General features: G+C 45.5%; 1 protein-coding gene and 1 long non-coding RNA gene across 2 annotated transcripts in view; one reads left to right on the top strand and one right to left on the bottom strand.

The window, feature by feature from the left end:
- The window catches only part of LOC124033881, a 95617-nt gene extending 84465 nt beyond the window's left edge, over positions 1–11152 (bottom strand). Inside the window, exon 1 of the long non-coding RNA XR_006838471.1 lies at positions 10869–11152. This is a non-coding gene — a long non-coding RNA (uncharacterized LOC124033881). The remainder of the gene's footprint in view (positions 1–10868) is intronic.
- LOC124033880 (protein MTSS 2-like) overlaps positions 1–21722 on the top strand; it is a 90677-nt gene that overhangs the window by 56691 nt on the left and 12264 nt on the right. The window contains 7 exon segments of the mRNA XM_046346264.1: positions 11269–11353; positions 14063–14154; positions 14521–14595; positions 15516–15524; positions 16343–16500; positions 16802–16909; positions 20494–20591. Coding sequence (XP_046202220.1) covers positions 11269–11353; positions 14063–14154; positions 14521–14595; positions 15516–15524; positions 16343–16500; positions 16802–16909; positions 20494–20591 — 625 coding nt within the window.

Here is a 21722-nt window from a genome sequence, read left to right as displayed (position 1 = left end):
TGAGTCTTCAATATTCCCAGGTAAGAAGTTTTAGGTTGTAGTTCGCTACGAGTCAGGCAGCCCAAACTGCTGCATATACCCTGACTCTGTTGCACAGAACACAAGAGAAGTGACACAATTTCCCTAGTTAAAAGAAATCCATGCTAGCAGGCAATATTAACTAAATATGCAGGTTTAAAAATATATACATGTGTATTGATTTTAAGAAAGGCATTGATGTTTATGGTTAGGTACACATGTCATGTTTGTCGTAAAGATGAGACCAAGGTGCAGCGTGAGTAGAGTTCCACATGCTTTTAATAAAACTGAAACTCAGCAAAACAAAACAAACAAGCACAAACGAACCGTGACGCTATACGAATAGTGCAGACAGGCAACTAAACATAGAACAAGATCCCACAAACACCAAAGGGAAATGGCTATCTAAATATGATCCCCAATCAGAGACAACGATAAACAGCTGTCTCTGATTGGGAACCATATCAGGCCAACATAGAATTGCAAAATCCCCGTTACAACACATTGGTGCAACGATAGTGCTTTTTTTCACGAATGCGCTTGTTAAATCATCACCAGTTTGGCAAAGTAGGCTGTGATTTCGATGATAAATTAACAGGTACCGCATCGATTATATGCAACGCAGGACAAGCTAGATAAACTAGTAATATCATCAACCATGTGTAGTTAAATAGTGATTATGTTAAGATTGATTGTTTTTATAAGATACGTTTAATGCTAGATAGCACCTTACCTTGGCTCCCTGCTGCAGTCGCATAACAGGTAGTCAGCCTGCCACGCAGTCTCCTCGTGGAGTGCAATGTAATCGGCCATAATCAGTGTCCAAAAATGCAGATTACTGATTGTTATAAAAACTTGAAATCAGCCCTAATCGGCCATTCCGATTAATCGGTCGACCTCTACTATGGATCACCGGTTTACGTAGACTATGGTCCTGGACGAGACAGATGTTTTTATTAGGTTTTATTTGCTGTGGTGTCTATTAACTGTCCAAATGCACGACCGCTTTCCCACTCTTAATTGTCACAAATGAATTGTCACAAATGTCTTAGAATACAGTTGAAGTCGGAAGTTTATATACACCTTAGCCAAATACTTTTAAACTCAGTTTTTCACAATTCCTGACATTTAATCCTAGTAAGAATTCCCTGTCTTAGGTCAGTTAGGATCACCACTTTATTTTAAGAATGTGGAATGTCAGAATAATAGTAGAGAGAATGATTTATTTCAGCTTTTATTTATTTAATTACATTTCCAGTGGGTCAGAAGTTTACATACACTTAATTAGTAATTGGTAGCATTGCCTTTAAATTGTTTAACTTGGGTCAAACGTTTCGGGTAGTCTTCCACAAGCTTCCCACAATAGGTTGGGTGAATTTTGGCCCATTCCTCCTGACAGAGCTGGTGTAACTGAGTCAGGTTTGTAGGCCTCCTTGCTTGTACACACTTTTTCAGTTCTGCCCACAAATTTTCTATAGGATTGAGGTCAGGGCTTTGTGATGGTCACTCCAATACCTTGACTTTTGTTGTCTTTTGCCATAACTTTGGAAGTATGCTTGGGGTCATTGTCCATTTGGAAGACCCATTTGCGACCAAGCTTTAACTTCCTGACTGATGTCTTGAGATTGTTGCTTCAATATATCCACATAATTGTCCTACCTCATGATGCCATCTATTTTGTGAAGTGCACCAGTACCTCCTGCAGCAAAGCACCCTCACAACATGATGCTGCCACCCCCGTGCATCACGGTTGGGATGGTCTCCTTCTGCTTGCAAGCCTCCAACCTTTTTCCTCCAAACATAACTATGGTCATTATGGCCCAACAGTTATATTTTTGTTTCATCAGACCAGAGGACATTTCTCCAAAAATACGATCTTTGTCCCCATGTGCAGTTGCAAACCGTAGTCTGGCATTTTTATGGCAGTTTTGGAGCAGTGGCTTCTTCCTTGCTGAGCGGCCTTTCAGGTTATGTAGATATAGTACTCGTTTTACTGTGGAGATAGTGGGGCAAAAAAGTATTTAGTCAGCCACCAGTTGTGCAAGTTCTCCCACTTAAAAAGATGAGAGAGGCCTGTAATTTTCATCATAGGTACACTTCACCTATGACAGACAAAAATGTAGATATTTTTGTACCGGTTTCCTCCAGCATCTTCACAAGGTCCTTTACTGTTGTTCTGGTATTGATTTGCACTTTTCGCACCAAAGTACGTTTATCTCTAAGAGACAAAACGCGTCTCCTTCCTGAGCGGTATGACGGCTGGTGTTAATACTTGCGTGTTAATACTTGCGTACTATTGTTTGTACAGATGAATGTGGTTCCTTCAGGCGTTTGGATGAACCAGACTTGTGGAGGTGTACAATTTTTTCTGAGGTCTTGGCTGATTTCTTTTGATTTTCCCATGATGTCAAGCAATGATGCACTGAGTTTGAAGGTAGGCCTTGAAATACATCCACAGGTACACCTCCAATTGATTCAAATGATGTCAATCGGCCTAACAGATGCTTCTAAATCATGACACAATTTTGTTATTTTCCAAGCTGTTTAAAGGCACAGTCAACTTAGTGTATGTAAACTTCTGACCCACTGGAATTGTGATACAGTGAATTATAAGTGAAATAATCTGTCTGTAATCAATTGTTGGAATAATGACTTGTGTCATGCACGAAGTAGATGTCCTAACCGACTTGTCAAAACTATAGTTTGTTAACAAGAAATTTGTGGAGTGATTGAAAAACAAGTTTAATGACTCCAACCTAAGTGTATGTAAACTCCCGACTTCAACTGTATGTCATTTTCAAATATTCTAAGAATTTATAAAAACATGATAATGACCACTTGTCATAAAAAATTAAAAATAAAGTGTCATTCTTCCTGGGGGTGTACAGTGCGTTCGGAAAGTGTTCAGACCACTTTACTTTTCCACATTTTGTTACGTTACAGCCTTATTCTAAAATGGATTAAATCATTTGTTTTCCTCGTCAATCTACACACAATACACCACAATGACAAAGTGAAAACAGGTATTTAGATTTTTTTGCAAATGTATTAAAAATAAAATTGTGAATAAGTATTCAGACCTTTTGCTTTGAGACTTGAAATTGAGCTCAGGTACATCCTGTTTCCATTGATCGTCCTGGAGATGTTTCTACAACCTGATTGGAGTCCACCTGTGGAATATTCAATTGATTGGACATGATTTGGAAAGGCACACACCTGTCTATATAAGGTCCCATAGTTGACAGGGCATGTCAGAGCAAAAACCAAGTCATGAGGTTGAAGTAATTGTCTGTAGAGCTCTGAGACAGGATTGTGTCGAGGCAACGATCTAGGGAAGAGGAGCAATAAATGTCTGCATCATTTAAGGTGCCCAAGAACACAATGGCCTCCATCATTCTTAAATAGAAGAAGTTTGGAACCACCAAGACTCTTCCTAGAGCTGGCCAAACTGAGAAATCGGGGGAGAAGAGCCTTGGTCACAGAGGTGACCAGGAACCCAATGGTCACTCACGCTCCAGAGTTCCCCTGTGGAGATGGGAGAACTTTCCAGAAGGACAACAGTCTCTGCAGCACTCCACCAATCAGGCCTTTATGAGATGGGAGAACTTTCCAGAAGGACAACCATCTCTGCAGCACTCCACCAATCAGGCCTTTATGGTAGAGTGGCCAGGCGGATACCATAAAGGCCTGATTCGGATGGACCGAAAAGGCTCTCAGACCATGAGAAACAAGATTCTCTGGTCTAATGAAACCAAGATCGAACTCTTTGGCCTGAATGTCAAGCATCATGTCTGGAGGAAACCTGGCACCATCCCTACGGTGAAGCATCTTGGTGGCAGCATCATGCTGTGGGGATGTCTTTCAGCGAGAGGGACTGGGAGACGAGTCGGGATTGAGGCAAAGATGAGCGGAGCAAAGTACAGAAAAAACTGAATATCCTTGATGAAACCCTGCTCCAGAGCGCCCAGGACCTCAGACTGGGCCGAAGATTCCCCTTCATATAGGACAATTACCCTAAACACATAGCTCAGACAATGTAGGAGTGGCTTCGGGACAAGTCTCTGAATGTCCTTGAGTGGCATTGAACACCGATCGAGCATCTCTGGAGAGACCTATAAATAGCTGTGCAGCGACGATCCCCGTCCAACCTGACAGAGCTTGAGAGGATCCGCAGAGAAAAATGGGAGAAACTCTACAAATACAGGTGTGCCAAGCTTGTAGTGTCCTTCCAAGAAGTCTCGAGGCTGTGATTGCTGCCAAAAGTGCTTCGACACAGTACTTCGACAGAGTAAAGTGTCTGAATACTTATGGAAATTTGATATTTCCGTTTTTTTCTGTTTTTAGTACATTTGCAAAAAAAATCTAAAAAGTGAAGGGGTCTGAATACTTTCTGAATGCACTGTGTATGAACAGATTTTAATAAGAGTTGATGTTGCTAAAATGCTGTCAGTTCCACTTTAAGTTTCTGCTCAGGCATTATAATGTTCAGTAAATGTGTGCTATCAGTTGTCCTAGAGGTGGTTTTCTTCTCGGCACAGTCCCAGTGTCCCTGTTCTCAAATGGAACGCTTGAAGCTATATTCTGGTCAGGTGCTCTGAGTGTTGTGACTTGCATGTGAAGAGTACGATGAAGGAATACTGCGGCGGAGGTATGCCCGAGTTCAATAGCTGTGGGCCTACTGCCGCGCCGAAAGCCTCATTGACAGCTCTTCATTTCCAGGAGCCCCATAAAGAGTCATGGGACAGCATGTGAAACCACAGCCGGCCACATTGTGACAGAGCAGAAAATGGCTGGATGATGTTTGTGACTGAGGAAATAGAGGAAGGGAGGGGGAGGAAGAGGTGAAAGAGAGACACCCCGTGATATAAACAATCCAGCACTGTTAAAGCAACAAGCTAATAATCCTTTGCCAAACTGATACTCTGATACGGATGTGAATGTAGGCTTATCCTCATACAGTACACTCTTTAGAGTGACTCGTGTAAGATAGGTACTATTATATTAGGTAGAGAGGCGTGGAAGTCAAAAAGAATGTCCTGCCGGTGTGACCTCAGCAACAGACAGACCCACCGCAGTCACGGTGGAGAGCCAGGTCTGTGCTGTCATGGCAACCAGCAGCACCGTCAGTTTGAGAGGGCGGTGATTGATTTGGAAAGGCAACGAAGGCAGGGAACGAGGGTTCTGTGGGTTCTATTCAAGGCTCTACTTTTTTCTGACTGTCTCTCCAGTGAGAGGAATGGGAAAAACACTGTTCTAGTGCATCAACCACACAATCCTATCTGCATTGCCGTCCTCACACTGAACCCACCTGCCAGAAAGGCCTAATTGGGCTTTAAGCTAGTGAACAGTATTAGGATCTTGCCGGGCAACTGGCAGAGTTTATCCACTTAGGTTATTTCCTAAAGTTCATCAACAGTGCAGACGAAATGAAAACGAGGGTCTCTACAGTTTTTCATTTGTTTTCTCACCGTCTCTCAAAGACTGATGAGGAGGAACATTTCACACAGTGGACAGGGTAGTGTGTTCCCCTTCAGGAGAGAGAAGAGGAGGGGGGGAGGAGGGTGGGGCGCCCACAGCAGGGGCTGTATTAATGACACCTTTACTGTCCACACACCCACACACCACGCATGCACGCACACACACGCTACTTTCAATCTTGGAGTCTTTTGGGCGCATGTTAAGGTTTGCATGTGAAATAGATGCAGTAGGAACTTAGTAGGCCGCATGCTTTATGGCAGTGGGATATGGACCTGCTCAATTCATGAATCCTTCTCCACGCCGCCACTCAGCCTGTGAACCATCAGATCCTCCTCTCCACCCTCTCCGAGTTGGGCATCTCCGGCGCGGCCCACGCTTGGATTGCGTCCTACCTGACAGGTCGCTCCCGTCACTTGGCTCTGTCATAACCTCATGGTCTCTCCTATCATTTGCTATGCAGGACACACAATTAATCTTCTCCTTTCCCCTTCTGATGACCAGGTGGCTCATCTCTGCATTCTGACATATCAGTGTGGATGATGGATCACCACCTCTGAACTTCGTGTGTTTTGATCTACTGCTCTCCACCCAGTGACTTCATCAGGGCATTAATAAAGCTCCATAAATATGCAATGCAGACCGGCTTGGCCTCCTCTCCCCCATGTGTTAACTGAACACGTCTTGTGCTGTGTTGCTCTGTGCTTCACCTACCATTGGGGACAAGTTACAGTGTTTATGAGACCTGAGAATTGTCTGCGTCAGTGAGCGTTTTGGACTGGCGGTGGTGTATTATATCAGATGGTGTGTGTGTGTGTGTGTGTGTGTGTGTGTGTGTGTGTGTGTGTGTGTGTGTGTGTGTGTGTGTGTGTGTGTGTGTGTGTGTGTGTGTGTGTGTGTGTGTGTGTGTGTGTGTGTGTGTGTGTGTGTGTGTGTGTGTGTGTGTGTGGTATGTTTGGAGTGGTTGCATACTGCAGTATTTTACAGGAAGCTGTGAATGTGGGGGGCTGTCTGTGTGTTGGGGCAGTGGGTTGGGCAGAGACTAGCAACAGTGGCTGAGTTGGTTGTCTGCTTCCGCGGTCGGCTCACATACCTTATCTCCAGGAAATACACTTGAGGAGATCTTGGAAACCACTAGCAGCTGTCCCACAGAACAGATGAAAAGACTGGGTCAGGAATCAGGATGTACGATTAGCAACTGCGATTTCACATTCACACACTTTTCTACTGCTACGGAGAACACGTGGCTGGAGGTTTGATGTGTGGATGTCTGTGTAGTATTGACTCCTGTTGAGTCCTATTGCTGTTTGTTTAGGCCTGAGTGTTGATTCCACAGGTCAGAGTCTGCAGGGGCGTGTGGATGTTAGCTGTTAGCACCACGGTGTGTGTTTGAACAGCTGCCACTCCACTCCCTCTCGGTGGAGACTTGGCTTATTCTATCTTATCTGCGAGGAAGTACTCAAGGCTGTCATGACGCCGACTATCCCTCTTTGATAAATCAGGAAAAAAGAAAAGAAGTCACATCCTCTACTTCTACCGTTAGATAGCCTTATTGGGGGGGGGGGGGGGGGGGCAGGCTGAATTGTATTAGCACCCTAAAGGTGCCTGCAGCCCGACAGGGTGTGTGGCTGAGGAAATCGGGTAGGGTGCAAGAGATGGAGGGAACACTAATGACTGATCACTCCATTCCTGTCTGTCATTCTCCGTGTTACCTTCTCTGTCACCCCGCTCTATCGCTCTTTCCCTTTACCTGTGCCTCCCTCTTTCTCCCACTCCCTCTCACATCCACCCAATGCACCTGCTTCTTGCTCTCTCTTTCTCTCCCTCCCCCTTTCTCTCTATCATATCAACCTGTTCCCTCACCATGGTGTTGGTGACTAAATGTCATGGGAAAAATCAATATGTGCTGGCTTCCCGTGGGTTCCTTGTGGGAGGGGAGTGCTGTCCTGTGCTGGGGCAGGAGCAGATGGGGACGACAGCAGACTACACAGAGGAGAGGAGCTCCTTTCAGGATTAGGTCACTGGCTGTCTCTCTATGAGGGGATGACCTATAGCTGAACAGGGTATAGTGACTGAGCTACAGGCTGCCCATACTTTACAAATACAGTGTGTGTGTGTGGGGGGGGGGCATTTAAATCCTCACAGACTGTCAGATTAAACTTGCTTAATTTTACTCCCGTTCTTCACCCTTCTAAGACAAGCATGCACAGACATAGGTGCACACACAAATAGCTACACACATAGCTAGGCATACGCTGGCCTAATTTGTTGCCCAGATGTGAGCCTGGAGTTTTTTCTCCCTCCTCATCTTGTTGTTGATCTCTTGCGGATGTTGTTATGAGAGAGAGAGGAAGTTAATAAGAATATAAAACAGGAAGGGAATATATTAAAAGGAGCGAACACACACACACACACACACACACACACACACACACACACACACACACACACACACACACACACACACACACACACACACACACACACACACACACACACACACACACACACACACACACACACACACACACACACACACACACTGTTACACTCCGTCCCTAGCAGTCAGCTCATTAGAATGTGTGAGGAGATCCCTCTCAGCACTGCCTCTCTCTCTCTCTCTCTCTCTCTCTCTCTCTCTCTCTCTCTCTCTCTCTCTCTCTCTCTCTCTCTCTCTCTCTCTTTCTTTCCCTTTCCTTGTCTCTCTTTCTTTCTCTCTCCCTTTCACTGCATCTCACTTGCTCCCCTCTCTCATTTTGCCACTATGTATGCATCTCTCCCCCAGTTTCTTTCTCTCTCTCCTGCACTCTCTTTCTCTCTCCCCCAGACTCTTTCTCTCTCTCCTGCACTCTCTTTCTCTCTCCCCCAGACTCTTTCTCTCTCTCCTGCACTCTCTTTCTCTCTCCCCCAGACTCTTTCTCTCTCTCCTGCACTCTCTTTCTCTCTCTCCCCAGACTCTCTTGCACTCTCTCTCCTCCCCAGCACTCTCTTTCTCTTTCCCCCAGACTCTTTCTCTCTCTCCTGCACTCTCTTTTCTCTCTCCCCCAGACTCTTTCTCTCTCTCCTGCACTCTCTTTCTCTCTCCCCCAGACTCTTTCTCTATCTCCTGCACTCTCTTTCTCTCTCCCCCAGACTCTTTCTCTCTCTCCTGCACTCTCTTTCTCTCTCCCCCAGACTCTTTCTCTCTCTCCTGCACTCTCTTTCTCTCTCCCCCAGTCTCTTTCTCTCTCTCTCCTGCACTCTCTCAATTTTCAATTTCAAGGTACTTTATTGGCATGACATTAGACACTATTTCAAAGTGAGGTTAGAAAACGCCCCCTCTCATTCCGTATGTATGTGTGTGTGCATGCTGTGTGTTGGGGTGTGTGGGGGGAGGGTAGAGGGTAGGGAGTGTTGCCCTGGGCTGGATTAATGAATAGTTGCTGGGTAATTATGAATACAGCTTCTCTGTATCTTAACAGTGTGTTTTTACAGAGACTGGCCTTTTAGTCTCTCTCTCTGTATCTCTCTGTCTCTGTATCTCTCTATCTCTCTGTCTCTCTGTCTCTCTCTGTCTCTCTGTCTCTCTCTGTCTCTCTCTGTCTCTCTGTCTCTCTCTCTCTCTCTCTCTCTGTCTCTCTCTCTCTGTCTCTCTCTCTCTCTCTCTCTCTCTCTCTCTCTCTCTCTCTCTCTCTCTCGCTGTCTCTCTCTCTCTCTCTTTGTGTTACTGTGCAGTAGTCAATGATTTGACTGTAGGCATCCAAGTGAAGGATGGGTCAGCAATACAGAAGGCTGACTGTCACAAATGAACAAGTACCCCCCCCCCCTTCTCATTCAACACTCTCTGTGTGTAATCAATGTGTATACATTTATATACTAGGAGCCCGTCTCTCCCACCAGTCCTATAGGTATGACTTCACCAAGATTAGACCAAGGTCAAAGGAGCCCCAGATCTCTCATTATGGAATGTGTCAGGTTGATGGCTGTAACGGTGGGGATGGCGTGGCCCCGGGACCAGGGGGCTGGGTGCTCGAATGATCCTCCTGTCTCTCAGCTCAGGTCACACTCACACACGGTGTCAATGAGCCACTGGGAGACAGGAAGTAGTAATATGACGATATTAGGTTCAGGTGAAGGAGCTGGCTTTCTCTGCACTTATCTGAGGTGGAAGGTTCCGCTTGTCCAACAGGAGTAATCAGATGTAGTTGGGGTAATACCTCTCCCTAATCCTCCCACTCGGGCACGGGTAGGGTTAGGGGTGTAGTCTGAGCCACCCCCAGGTAGAGAGAGAGAGAGGGGTGTGGATAGGGTGGTGTATAAGCCCCTTGTGTCGTGTCCAGCAATCTGGATTCAGGGCTCTAGAGTCCCCAATCTTTAGTTACCAGTCAGCAGTGGAAAGTAGCTGGGCTCAGGAGAAGGAGGCTGGTTGTAAATCCTCTATATCGCCCCCTGTTGATCCTCCCGGTTAAACCCCTAATACCCTGTCTGTCTTTGTCTCTCTTCCATTCTGATCATGACAGGGTCATACCTCTGAGATTAAACCTTGATGTAAGAGGTTATCAGGCTAAGAGACTGTGTGCTTTAGATACTCGAACTCCAGATGTGTCTCTTCCTACTCGCATGTTAACATAATATCGATCCTGTTGCCTAGTCACTTTACCCTTACTATATGTACATAGCTATCTCAATTACCTCGCACCCCTGCACATCGACTCGGTTCTGCTATTCCCTGTATATAGCCATGTTATTTTTACTCATTCTTTTTATATATATATATATATATATTATTTTTTGGTTTAGCTTTATTTTAACTCTGCGTTGTTGGAAAAGGACCCGTATGTAACGGCGTTCGACTGTTGAAGAAAGAGAGTCGGACCGAAATGCAGCGTGTTGGTTACTCATGACTTTAATGAAAGAAAACGCGGTACATGAAATAACTGATACTAAATACAAAAACAACAGAATGGAACGTGAAACTAATTACAGCCTATCTGGTGACTACAACACAGAGACAGGAACAATCACCCACGAAATACAAAGCGAAACTAAGGCTGCCTAAATACGGTTCCCAATCCAAGACAACGAGAATCACCTGACTGATTGAGAATCGCCTCAGGCAGCCAAGCCTATACAACACCCCTAATCAGCCGCGATCCCAAATAATACAAACCCCAATACGAAAACAACATATAAACCCATGTCACACCCTGGCCTACCCAAACACATAACAAAAACACAAAATACAATGACCAAGGCGTGACACCGTAAGTAAGCATGTTAGTCCAGTTGTTTAGGAAGCATGTGACAAATAACAGTTTGGTCCATATTATACTCTCCGAGGCTCTTTGTAAGCCAGTAACACCACTGGTGTAAAACTCTAGTGTTGCTTGACTTACCTTTGGACGCAAGTGAAGTGGCACACTCAGATTCACGGGTCAGCTTCTTCCCAAGTGAACTTTCTCGGCTGTAAATAGCCTGATGTTTATCAGAGCTACAGGTTACTCACTCAGTCTCACGCACACCCTACCCTACACATACTGTACACTACACTACACTACACACACACACTCCGTAGGCCTCTAAAAAGCCTCTCCTTGATATCTTTACTTGGACTAGGGCAGGAGTGTGTATATTACCTCCAGGTTGCTGCTGTCTGTTGGAGTGAATATTAAACACACCCTCAGTGGGCAGTCTGTTTGGTGGTCTGTCTGGCTTGTCGGTCTGCAGGATACATTACGCTGACTGGACGTTTTCCAAATGTTTCCCTAACCTCCTCTGTGTTGTGATCTCTTTCAGGCGCCACCAGAGACATTGGATCAGCTCTTACCAGGATGTGCATGCGGCATCGCAGCATCGAGGCCAAACTGCGCCATTTCACCAAGTAAGCCCCGCCCTCTCATGCAGGCATCCTCCTATAGGCCTAGCTCTGTCCCTGCCATCACTCCATTAGTGGGGATTGGTCCCAAGAACTGTCAATCACTGCTCTGTGTAAACTATATCTGTGACGATGGTTGCCAACAGTAATGAGTAGTAGCTGTCATCCCATCCATGTTCCTTGGCTGACCTTCTGATAGTCTGTGGTAAAGCTTTGGACAAACTGTGACCGTTGATTTTGTTCAGTGGCTACAACAGTATTGACATGAGAATATGTGGTAGGCTTACATTTACATTTAGGTCATTTAGCAGACACTCTTATCCAGAGAGACTAACAGGACCAATTAGGGTTAAGTGCCTTGCTCAAGAGCACATCGGTTGGAGTGGTCATCCCCAAAGCCAACAACTCCTTTGGCCGCCTTTCCTTCCAGTTCTCTGCTGCCAGTGACTGGAACGAATTGCAAAAATCACTGAAGCTGGAGACTTACATTTCCCTCACTAACTTTAAACATCAGCTATCTGAGCAGCTAACTGATCGCTGCAGCTGTATATAGTCCATCTGTAAATAGCCCACCCAATCTACCTACTTCATCCCCATATTGTTTTTATTTACTTTGCTGCTCTTTTGCACACCAGTATCACTACTTACACACCATCATCTGCTCATCATCATCTGCTCATCTATCACTCCAGTGTTAATCTGTTAAACTGTAATTACTTTGCTACTATGGCCTATTTATTGCCTTACCTCCTCACGCCATTTGCACACACTGTATATAGACTTTCTTTTTTTCTATTGTGTTATTGACTGTACGTTTGTTTATTCCATGTGTAACTCTGTGTTGTTGTTTCTGTTGCACTGCTTTGCTTTATCTTGGCCAGGTCGCAGTTGTAAATGAGAACTTGTTCTCAACTAGTTTACCTGGTTAAATAAAGGTGAAATGAAAAAAATAAAAATCAATAGATTTTTCACCTAGTCGGCTCTGTGATTTGAATCAGCGACCTTTCGGTTACTGGTCCATCACTCTTAACTGCTATGTTACCTGCTGCCCAGACTCTCTTCATGCTAGAAGAGTGAATTCACATGTGTCATCCTCCACTGAGTGAGGTACCAGTCATGGGTTTTCCATGTAAGTCTATCCCAGTGTTAGTGGTAATGTGGGTCCGTGGTAATGTGGAAATAGCAGGGCAGAATACTTGTGCATGTGGGATTTAGACACAAGATCACCTCAGACGGGTTATTCTACACACTATCTAGACTGGAACCTTCACCCCCTGAAATGTATGATGCCGACAGGAGACGGAGGGAGGAGAAAACCGAATGTGAGGACGAACACGCTCCATTTCCCCCCTCCTCCGCTCCACTCCTCCATCTTCTCCCCCTCCCTCCCTCCACTCTCCCCGAATCCCAAGCACCTCATTATAGGACATCTGTAGACTATTCTCTCAGACACTTAGGCTAAATGAATGGCACCACCAGCAGCAGCCTACTCTGTTCTAGACCACACAGTAAACCTCAAAGAAAGGAATCCATTCTATTTAGTTTGTAGTCTCTAATGACTTTTCCAAATCAGAGGCTATTACCATGATGATGATAATGATGATGGTGGTGTCTGTGGTGATGAGCATGATGATGACCAAGATGATGATGATAATGATGATGATAATGATGGTGTCTGTGATGATGATGATGGTGGTGTCTTGTTGGGGTGTTTACATTCCTTACAAAGCATTTCTGGGAACAAAAGTTTCCTCACGCTGTGGTGGCACATCAAAACCGATCTCCTAACCCGTTTACATTGCACCACACTATAAACAGGGATGAAGCACACATCAGTGTTGTGCTGTCAGTCTGTGAGTGGTCGCCTTGGGAGTCTGCAGTTTCCACGCTCCACCATGGGACTCCCAGCTCGTCCTGTAGTGATGGGGGTGTGCAGATGTGCAACATACCACAAATAGTGAAGTGGGACGAACCACGAAGGAAAATGTATATAACCGCTTTCCCTTTCCAAAGATCTTATATCTTAGAGCTTATATTTTCCATGGTTCATAAGAAAACATGTCATTTTTAGAGTTCATCATGGCAAAATTCATTTTGTCCACGTGTTCCATATGATGTGTACCAGATGAAGACAAATTGTTACATTTAAATGGAAAAGAAAATCATTGTAGCCTCCCGAGTGACGCAGCGGTCTAAGGCACTGCATCACAGTGCCTGAGGCGTCACTACAGACCTGGGCTCGATCCCTGGCTGTGTCACAACCCGGCCGCGACCGGGAGTCCCATAGGGCGGTGCACAATTTTCCCAGCGTCGTCCGGGTTAGGGGAGGGTTTGGCTGGGTGGGGCTTTACTTGGCTCATTGCGCTCTAGCGACTCCTTGTGGCGGGCCGGGCGCCTGCAGGCTGACTGCGGTCATCAGTTGAACAGTGTTTCCTCCGACACATTGGTGCAGCTGGCTTCCTTGTTAAGTGGGCGGGTGTAAAGTCACGCTGTTTGGCGTGTCATGTTTCGAACGACTCATGACTCCGCCCTTCACCTCTCCCGAGCCTGTTTGTCAGTTGCAGCGATGAGACAAGATCGTAATTGGATATCACGAAATTGGGGAGAAAAAGCAGGTTAAGTACAAACATTTTTTTTTTAAGTAAATCATTATTATAACCGTTAATTAACACACCCATTGTACCTCGCTCTTTCTCTTTCCCTCTGTCCTCCCAGTGCTCTGATGGAGAGCTTGATCACTCCTCTCCAGGACAGGATTGAGGATTGGAAGAAGACCGCCAACCAGCTGGACAAGGACCATGCCAAAGGTGAACAATAATAATAATGATAACAATATTGGATTGGATTTACATAGCGCCTTTCTACCAGCTGAGCGACTCAAAGTGCTTTGCATAGTAAGGGGGAAACTCACCTCATCCAACACCAATGTGTGGCACCCAACCTGGGTAATGCACGGCAACCGTTGTCGTGCCAGAACGCTCACCACACATCGGCGAGCATGGTGGAGAGGTGAGGAGTGATATATGCCAAGTAGGAATGACCGGGGGGATGACTAGGTGGCCATGATGAAAACATCATGATGGAGGTGAGACGCACACAGGGTACCTCAATCATATTCCCCTCTGTCTCCTGGGCCAATATGGATGACGTTCTGTACCCGCTCTCTCCTCCAGAGTACAAGAGGTCTCGCCATGAGATCAAGAAGAAGTCCTCAGACACCATGAAACTGCAGAAGAAGGTCCGGAAAGGTAGGCTGCTCCTCTTCTCTCTCTCTCTCTCTCTCCGACTGACAGCTAGCATGGCTGAACACTCCTAAACTGCCCTCTCCTGCTATCCAGTGCTCTGAAATCACAGCGGGTTTCACATTTTGTTTGGGCTGTATAACTATAGGTTAACCCGGACATTCTCTGTAATGTAACGGTCTCAGCTGTGTCTCACCTTCAGCATGATTTTACAGTAGTAGTAGTGCTGAAAATGTCAAGGTCAAATCCTCAAGGTGAGATCCTTTGCCAAGGCATTATAGCTGGTTGACGATTACAGTTTTGTCTTTAAAAGGGCCTCAAAACGCCTCAAATCACTCGAGTGAGGGGGTGAAATGAGGGAAGCTGCAGTGAGGGAGAACATAGCTCCACTCCCTGTTAGTGAAGACTAAGGTTATAGAGCAACACTCTCCCCTGGTGGTCAGGATGAGAATGACAGGCCTTTCCTCATTCGCGATGATGCAGTTCACTCTGATCCAGCAGCCAATAAATACCGTTCTCTATTTAAGGATATTTCTAGACAGTTGCCAGGCAGATGCAATAACCTAAAATGATCAACTGAGGTGTCTTTCATCTTAAAACCGGTGGAACATTGATGTTTGGGTTGCTTTACCAGGCTGAATTGTTTTTGATTTTGGCAACAGTGATTCTGCTCTAACCGTGCGCACTTTGGCCGTGAACTGAGCTGTGACGGCTTCCTTGTACTAACCCTAACGATGAGCTCAACGATCTCTGCTCTCTCTCCTTTACCTCTGTCACCCCTCTGACCCCCTCCCCTGTATATCCCCCAAATCCTCCTCTCAACCCATCTTTGTTGTCCCTTCCTCTTTCCTCTATTTTTCTCTCCCTCCTCTCTCCCTCTCTCTTTCTCCCTCTCTCTCTGTCTGCGGTTGATTTCCCTTCTGTAGAAATCCAGGGTAAGTATGTGGTTCTCGTCCCACAACACTGCTATGCTATATCTTCTTCTTGACATGTATTCTGTCCAGAGGGGTTTTCCCATGCCCCCCAAAAATACTATTGGGAGATAGTGAAAAGCTAAGTGATTTACATCACTGTAATACATTTGGCCTGACTCACTCATCTTCAGCTAGTTAGGCCTAGTAGCTGTAACCTTTAAACGTCTGTCTACTTTCTGAGGCCACTGGGAATGCTGTCCTGTGACCTTTGTGACTCCTGCATGACTGGTTGTTCTAAAGCTCTTTCTGCTCACAGCGCTGGTTGCTGTTGACTAAGGTTCCCCCCTATCTTCTCTATCATGGCCGTCTCTGATACTACTCCCTGCTGCATGACTTAACAAGACAAGACATTTTCCATGATTTCTTCTGTAGATGTCAATCTGTTTAGTGTCTGTATGCATTTCTGTTTAGCTCATGTAGATACAGTACCAGTGTAGAGTTTGTAGATCATTCTGTCCTGTGTCCATGGTGTCTGTCATTGGCTTGGGGGACCGAGAAGCGAGTGATGAGAGGGGAGAGATTTATCCCTTCAAGCCCAGACACACCATACAGTTCTAATCATTTCTTTCTCTCCTCCTCTCTCTTTTATGTCACACTTTGGTTTTTCCTTGTGACCTCTCTGTTACCCTCTTCTCCTCCTTTTGTTCTCCCTTGTCCCGCTACCTGCATTCCCTCTACATACCCAATCCCCCACTCCCTGAATACTATGCCCCTGCCCTCTGTTTCCCTTTCCCTGCTCCTTGTCCCTGTCCCCTGTGCTCTTCCTCCTGGCTCAACAGGCCGAGGGGACCTGCAGCCCCAGCTGGATAGTGCCATGCATGATGTGAATGACATGTACCTGCTGATGGAGGAGACAGAGAAGCAGGCGGTGCGCAGAGCTCTGGTGGAGGAGAGGGGACGCTTCTGCACCTTCATCGGCTTCCTGCAGCCTGTAGTGGTAAGACGAGGGGGGGGGGCTGTATGGGGAGGGGGAACACCAGGGAGCTGGGGTGAGACATGGGGCCAATCCCTAATCGTCCCTTAAGCCCTACGCTTTATGCACTTGTGGTGATCTGAGAGGATTTGATTGGTATAAGCAATATGGTAAAACTTCCAGTCAATAAGCCACCAGCTAAAATATGTTGACATTGCCCTCTAGTGTTGAGTCAAAGCTGAACAGTTGCAGTCATTCACATAAGGCCAGTGCTATTGCCATATATAATAACACTGACTGAAATGAGTCTTGTTGTTTTGACCAGAATGGAGAGATTGCCATGCTGGGAGAGATCACTCACCTTCAGGCCATTATTGATGACCTCACTGTGCTGACCACTGATCCCCACAAACTGCCCCCCGCCAGCGAGCAGGTACCAACACTCTTCTAATATATTTGTATTATTTTTAGCCTAGTATTTTAGTATAATGCTCCATATCTCAGTCCCACCGTCTAGACAGAGGTCATTAGATGCTAGATGGAACAGTGCTTGTGTGATAGAGTGCAATATGCTATTCATTTATCCGAATGTGATAATATGACCAGTGTGCTCTATTGATGTATGTTTGTTAGATTAGTAATGCGTAGGAGTTAATAAAAGGAAATCATGCAGTTTACCATCTCGCTCATTACAACTGAAGCTAATGCTACACGTCCATGTGAATCATTCTCATATCCCCCCCCTTTCAGGCAAAAAAAGCGTAACTGAATTGTTTCCAGCAGCACAGTTACAGTCACCAACTCTCTGGTTAACACGAAAACTGCCTAACTAGCTCTGCTAGGGCGAGTAAAATGGTCATAGGGGTCTCATTTATGTCTGGAAGTAGCTAGCAAGCTAGCCAATATTAGCTTGGGTGCTTGACTGCTGTTGTAAGGCCAGAACGCTCAAATCAACCCTACTCCTCGGCCCGAACGTCAGTGTGCGCTCCGAGAGTGAAGCGGTCTCACATTTACACACTGACAATCTGACAATGCTCTGAATTTATGAGTCACGTTGTACAGCGCCATATTTTCTGTCCCATCCTAACGGAAACCTAGAGGGTTTTTCGTTTTCATGGAATAGAAACACCATAATATGAATCAAATGAATTAACTTCTTACGGATCATTGGGACGCTAGCGTCCCACCTCGACAACTTCCGGTGAAATTGCAGAGAACCAAATTCAAATGACAGAAATCGTTACACATTCATGAAATATTACACATTCATGAAAATACAAGTATCATACATAATTTAAAAGCTAAACTAATCCAGCAGCTTTGTCAGATTTCAAAAAGGCTTTACCGCGAAAGCACAGCATGCGATTATCTAAGGACAGCGCCCCGCATCACATACATTTTCCAACCAAGCAGAGGTGTCAGGAAAGTCAGAAATAGCAATAAAATAAAATACTTACCTTTGAAGATCTTCATCTGGCTGCAATCACAAGGGTCCCAGCTACATAACAAATGTTCCTTTTGTTCGATAAAGTCCTTCTTTATATCCCAAAAAAGTAAGTTTCATTGGCGAGCTTGACTCAGTAATCCACCGGTTTCCCTCGTTCAAAATGCATACAAATGAATACCGTAAATTACCAATAATCTTCTTCCAAACATATCAAACAACATTCCTAATCAATCCTCAGGTACCCTAACATGTAAATAAATGATTAAATTTAAGACGGAGAATACCAGAGACCATTACCGGAGATAAATAATGAAGTGCACGCCCTCAGTGGAATGCGCAACAAACACTACAGCCAAAATGGGAGCCACTTTGAAAAATGACCAATTCTAGCTAATTTTTTCAAAAAACCAAGCCTGAAACTCTTTCTAAAGACTGCTGACTAGGAACTGCAATCTGGGAGGTCTTCCTTTTATATTCCCATTCCCAGCCATTGGAATAAGTGGGTTTTCACCTGCCATATTAGTTCTGTTATACTCACACATTATTTTAACAGTTTTGGAAACTATCCAATACTACCAATTATATGCATATCCTAGCTTCTGGGCCTGAGTAACAGGCAGTTTACTTTGGGCACCTCATTCATCAAACTTCCGAAATAATGCCCCCTAGCCCGAAGAAGTCAATCAAGTACCAGTCAAAAGTTTGGACACAGCTACTCATTCCAGGATTTGTTATATTTTTACTATTTGCTACATTGTAGAATAATAGTGAATGAATCCAATTTTAATCAAATGTATTTATAAAGCCCTTCTTACATCAGCTGAGGTCACAAAGTGCTGTACAGAAACCCAGCCTAAAACCCCAAACAGCAAGCAATGCAGGTGTAGAAGCACGGTGGCTAGGAAAAACTCCCTTGAAAGGCCAGAACCTCGGAAGAAACCTAGAAAGGAACCAGGTTATGAGGGGTGGCCAGTCCTCTTCTGGCTGTGCCGGGTAGAGATTATAACAGAACATAACCAAGATGTTCAAATGTTCATAGATGACCAGCAGGGTCAAATAATAATAATCACAGTGGTTGTAGAGTGTGCAACAGGTCAGCACCTCAGGAGTAAATGTCACTTGGCTTTTCATAGCCGTTCATTCAGAGTATCTCTACCGCTCCTGCTGTCTCTAGAGAGTTGAAAACAGCAGGTCTGGGACAGTAGTACATCCGGTGAACAGGTCAGAGTTCCATAGCCGCAGGCAGAACAGTTGAAACTGGAGCACCAGCACGACCAGGTGGACTGGGGACAGCAAGGAGTCATCACGCCAGGTAGTCCTGAGGCATATGTCCTAGGGCTCAGGTCCTCCGAGAGAGAGAGAGAAAGAAAGATTGAAAGAAAGAAAGAAAGAAAGAAAGAAAGAAAAAGAGGGAATTAGAGAGAGAATACTTCAATTCACACAGGACACCGGATAAGACAGGCGGTATACTCCAGATATAACAGACTGACCCTAGCCCCCCGACACAAATACTGGAGGCTGAGACAGGAGGGGTCGGGAGACACTGTCGCCCTGTCCGACGATACCCTCGGACAGGGCCAAGCAGGCAGGATATAACCCCACCTACTCTTCCAAAGCACAGCCCCCACACCACTATAGGGATATCACCAACCACCAACTTACCATCGTGAGACAAGGCCGAGTATAGCCCACAAAGATCTCCCCCACGGCACAACTCAGGGGGTGCGGCCAACCCGGACAGGAAGATCACGTCAGTGACTCAACCCACTCAAGTGACGCACCCCTCCTAGGGATGGAATGGAAGAGCACCAGTAAGCCAGTGACTCAGCCCCTGTAATAGGGTTAGAGGCAGAGAATCCCAGTGGAGAGAGGGGAACCGGCCAGCCAGAGACAGCAAGAGCGGTTCGTTAATCCAGTGCCTTTCTGTTCGCCTTCACACTCCTGGGCCAGACTACACTCAATCATAGGACCTACTGAAGAGATGAGTCTTCGATAAAGACTTAAAGGTTGAGACTGAGTCTGCGTCTCTCACATGGATAGGCAGACCATTCCATTAAAATGGAGCTCTATAGGAGAAAGCTCTGCCTCCAGCTGTTTGCTTAGGATTTCTATGGACAATAAGGAGGCCTGCGTCTTGTGACCGTAGCGTACGTGTAGGTATGTACGGCAGGACCAAATCGGAAAGATAGGTAGGAGCAAGCCCATGTAATGCTTTGTAGGTTAGCAGTAAAACCTTGAATCAGCCCTTGTGAAGACAGCACAACTATGAAATAACACATATGGATTCAGTTAAGAACTCATTCTTATTTACAAGGACAGCCTACCGTCTCCCACGTGCCTGCAATATGGAAGACTATCAAATGCTTCTCAAAGTTGCCCTCTGGTGGTGAAACTAGCAATAACTTGCATTAACAGAAAAAAAAAATGGCTGACAAATAGATAAAGTGCCACAGAATGCTGCGTTATCCATCAAGGTGTGCCGCAGTATGACGCAACTTTTAAAGGATGAACCACTGTATAACACTTATATGGTGCCAATTGGATTGACTCTCTCTCTCTCTCTCACTCAGGTAATCAAAGACCTGAAGGGTTCAGACTACAGCTGGTCCTACCAGACCCCTCCCTCCTCCCCCAGCAGTTCTGGCTCCAGGAAGAGCAGCATGTGCAGGTACGAACCGGAGGGAGACAGGACACATGGGCAAGAAATACAGACATTTTTTATTGACATGGATTCATTTGATTTGATCAACGAAGGGGGATTCTTTGTTTTTGTTCTGAGCCGAGGTGTGTGGATGACGTGTCGTAGGCTACGCGAGTGTGAACATGCAGTATGTCTGACAATGAAAGTGACAGCGAAAGTGTGTCAGTGAGAGGTGCCGTTCAGATAGGTGTCGTATCTTAGGGGGAAAAAAAGGCGCCCCTGCATGTCTGCGCACGTCTGTCTGTATGAGTGTCTGCTGAGCGTCTGTCTGCTGGTCCATATGTCTGTTATGTCATCTGTCCTCACAGAGTTTAATCACAAATGGCACCATATGACATGCAACACTCAGAGCAGTAAACATTTTTTCCCCCGTATTTTTTCACTTAGTGGTGAAAATTACAACTTTATTTCAACTTAAAAAAGACTTGTTTGATGATAACAAATAGCACATGACATGTATATTACAATGTTGTGGAGTGTTTTTCAAAATAATCCCTGTTTCCATGTGTGATGAAGTAGGACACTTGTTAGGTCTGAAGTGGTGTCCTCTGTTCTGAACAAGTATCTCTCAGGCTTGTCACGGCAGTGCTCTGATGTGGTGACATGGTCTATGTGTCTGTGTGTTTATGTGTGCGTGTCGCTTGTGTCACTGTCTGGGAGGCCATGTCTTTGGGCATGCCAGCTACCCTGCCCTGTACCCTGTGTGTCTAATCTGCCCATGCTTGGTTCTCACATGTCCTCACACTCTCTTAACTTGTCTTTTCCATGTTTCCTCTTCCTCTCCCTCCCCAACCCTCTACCTCTGACCCCCCTCCACGCTCAACATGTCTATCCCCATCCCTGCATGTGTGTGCATGTCTTCTGTATTTGCACGGCCTCTTTCTCTTCCTGTGTGTTTGGCTTCTCTACTCTCTGTGCCTCTTTCCCCCACTATTCTGGTTGAGTTCCCTTATTTCACTGCTGAATTCTACCCATCATATAAACTACCTGTCTCTCTCATATGAACTCTACCCATCATATAAACTACCCCTCTCTCTCATATGAATTCTACCCATCATATAAACTACCTGTCTCTCTCATATGAATTCTACCCATCTG

This window comes from Oncorhynchus gorbuscha, linkage group LG04 (assembly GCF_021184085.1).
Source record: "Oncorhynchus gorbuscha isolate QuinsamMale2020 ecotype Even-year linkage group LG04, OgorEven_v1.0, whole genome shotgun sequence".
In the NCBI taxonomy this organism is placed as follows: Eukaryota; Metazoa; Chordata; class Actinopteri; order Salmoniformes; family Salmonidae; genus Oncorhynchus; species Oncorhynchus gorbuscha.
This window is presented reverse-complemented; position numbering and strand designations above follow the sequence as displayed.